Consider the following 990-nt stretch of genomic DNA (forward strand, 5'->3'; position numbering starts at 1 on the left):
CCTCGAGTGCAAAGGGTTAATTATATATGAATTTATGTATTTCTTACGCAGGCTCTCCGTCATACATTGGCAGCCCATTATCGATAGCGTCAATTTCTTTGATCAGAGTATCGTAAATCTTCTTAAAAATTATTTCTACCTTGTCGTCGCTCAATTCAGGAATCAACTGTTTGATAATCTCGTGACCAAAGTGGCAATAAATTAATCCAGCGCTGCTCAATTTTATCTTGCAGTCGTATCCCGGCTTCTTTATTACTGTACTCACTGATTCTTTGAAATCTCTGTATATGAAGCATTGAGAAAATAAGAAAAGTCAGTTACATTTTTTATGAGGTAAAATAAAAGAAAATAGAAATGTACCTCATGTGATGATCGTAACGATGTCTGGCCGGATCGTACTGCTTGCCAACGTCTATTACAATATCACAAGTGTCCAAAATGTTGTCATCTCTCGTTCTAGAAAAAAAAAATAAATAAATTAATTAATTAAAATAGAAAGAATAATAAATAATGGAATTTGTTTCATAGCAAAAATTGTATTTTCATACTATACTGTATATAATAATAATATACCTGATGATAACTGCATCTTTGTATCTGGGCAGAGTTTTCAGCAGGAAACAAGCGAGAGCCTCGTCACAGTGGAAGCAACCATCGTGCGTTCCAATTTTCACGTTTCCAGACATGCTCCTCGATTTACAGGTTAATTTCGTAAAGTTATATAAAATCGCGGCAGGAAGCCTTCTAAACATTACCCATACCTCTAATATGTTTCATGTAATAATTACCTAATTATAAAATGCAAAAACCATACGGGAATGTGTCATAAATGAATATTATTAACAAATCGATACAGAAATAACAACACGCACGTGAATGTCTGACGGAGACCACTGGGACTCAGTCGCAGGGTTCGTATAATTTTTCCCGCACGGCTCGCTCCCCTCTTTTTCGCCCGTATTTCGATCCCCATTACTATTCTCCTCATGC

At 36.0% G+C, this 990-nt stretch overlaps 1 protein-coding gene across 2 annotated transcripts in view; it reads right to left on the reverse strand.

The window, feature by feature from the left end:
• LOC108622142 (UPF0160 protein MYG1, mitochondrial) overlaps positions 1–923 on the reverse strand; it is a 3615-nt gene extending 2692 nt beyond the window's left edge. The window contains exons 1-4 of one of the 2 annotated variants that reach the window (XM_018019830.2): positions 789–923; positions 574–690; positions 361–456; positions 48–281 (exon numbers count right to left, since the gene is read on the reverse strand). In XM_018019830.2, the coding sequence (XP_017875319.1) occupies positions 48–281; positions 361–456; positions 574–686 (443 nt within the window). In that variant the 5' untranslated portion in view covers positions 687–690; positions 789–923. Of the gene's footprint in view, positions 1–47; positions 282–360; positions 457–573 lie in introns of both variants that reach the window. The other variant, XM_018019829.2, reaches the window with a different exon arrangement.
• Positions 924–990: the final 67 nt, after the last annotated feature.

The sequence above is a fragment of the Ceratina calcarata genome, unplaced genomic scaffold, assembly GCF_001652005.2.
Source record: "Ceratina calcarata isolate Rehan_Ccalc_2016 unplaced genomic scaffold, ASM165200v1 scaffold208.2, whole genome shotgun sequence".
NCBI classification, from domain to species: domain Eukaryota; kingdom Metazoa; phylum Arthropoda; class Insecta; order Hymenoptera; family Apidae; genus Ceratina; species Ceratina calcarata.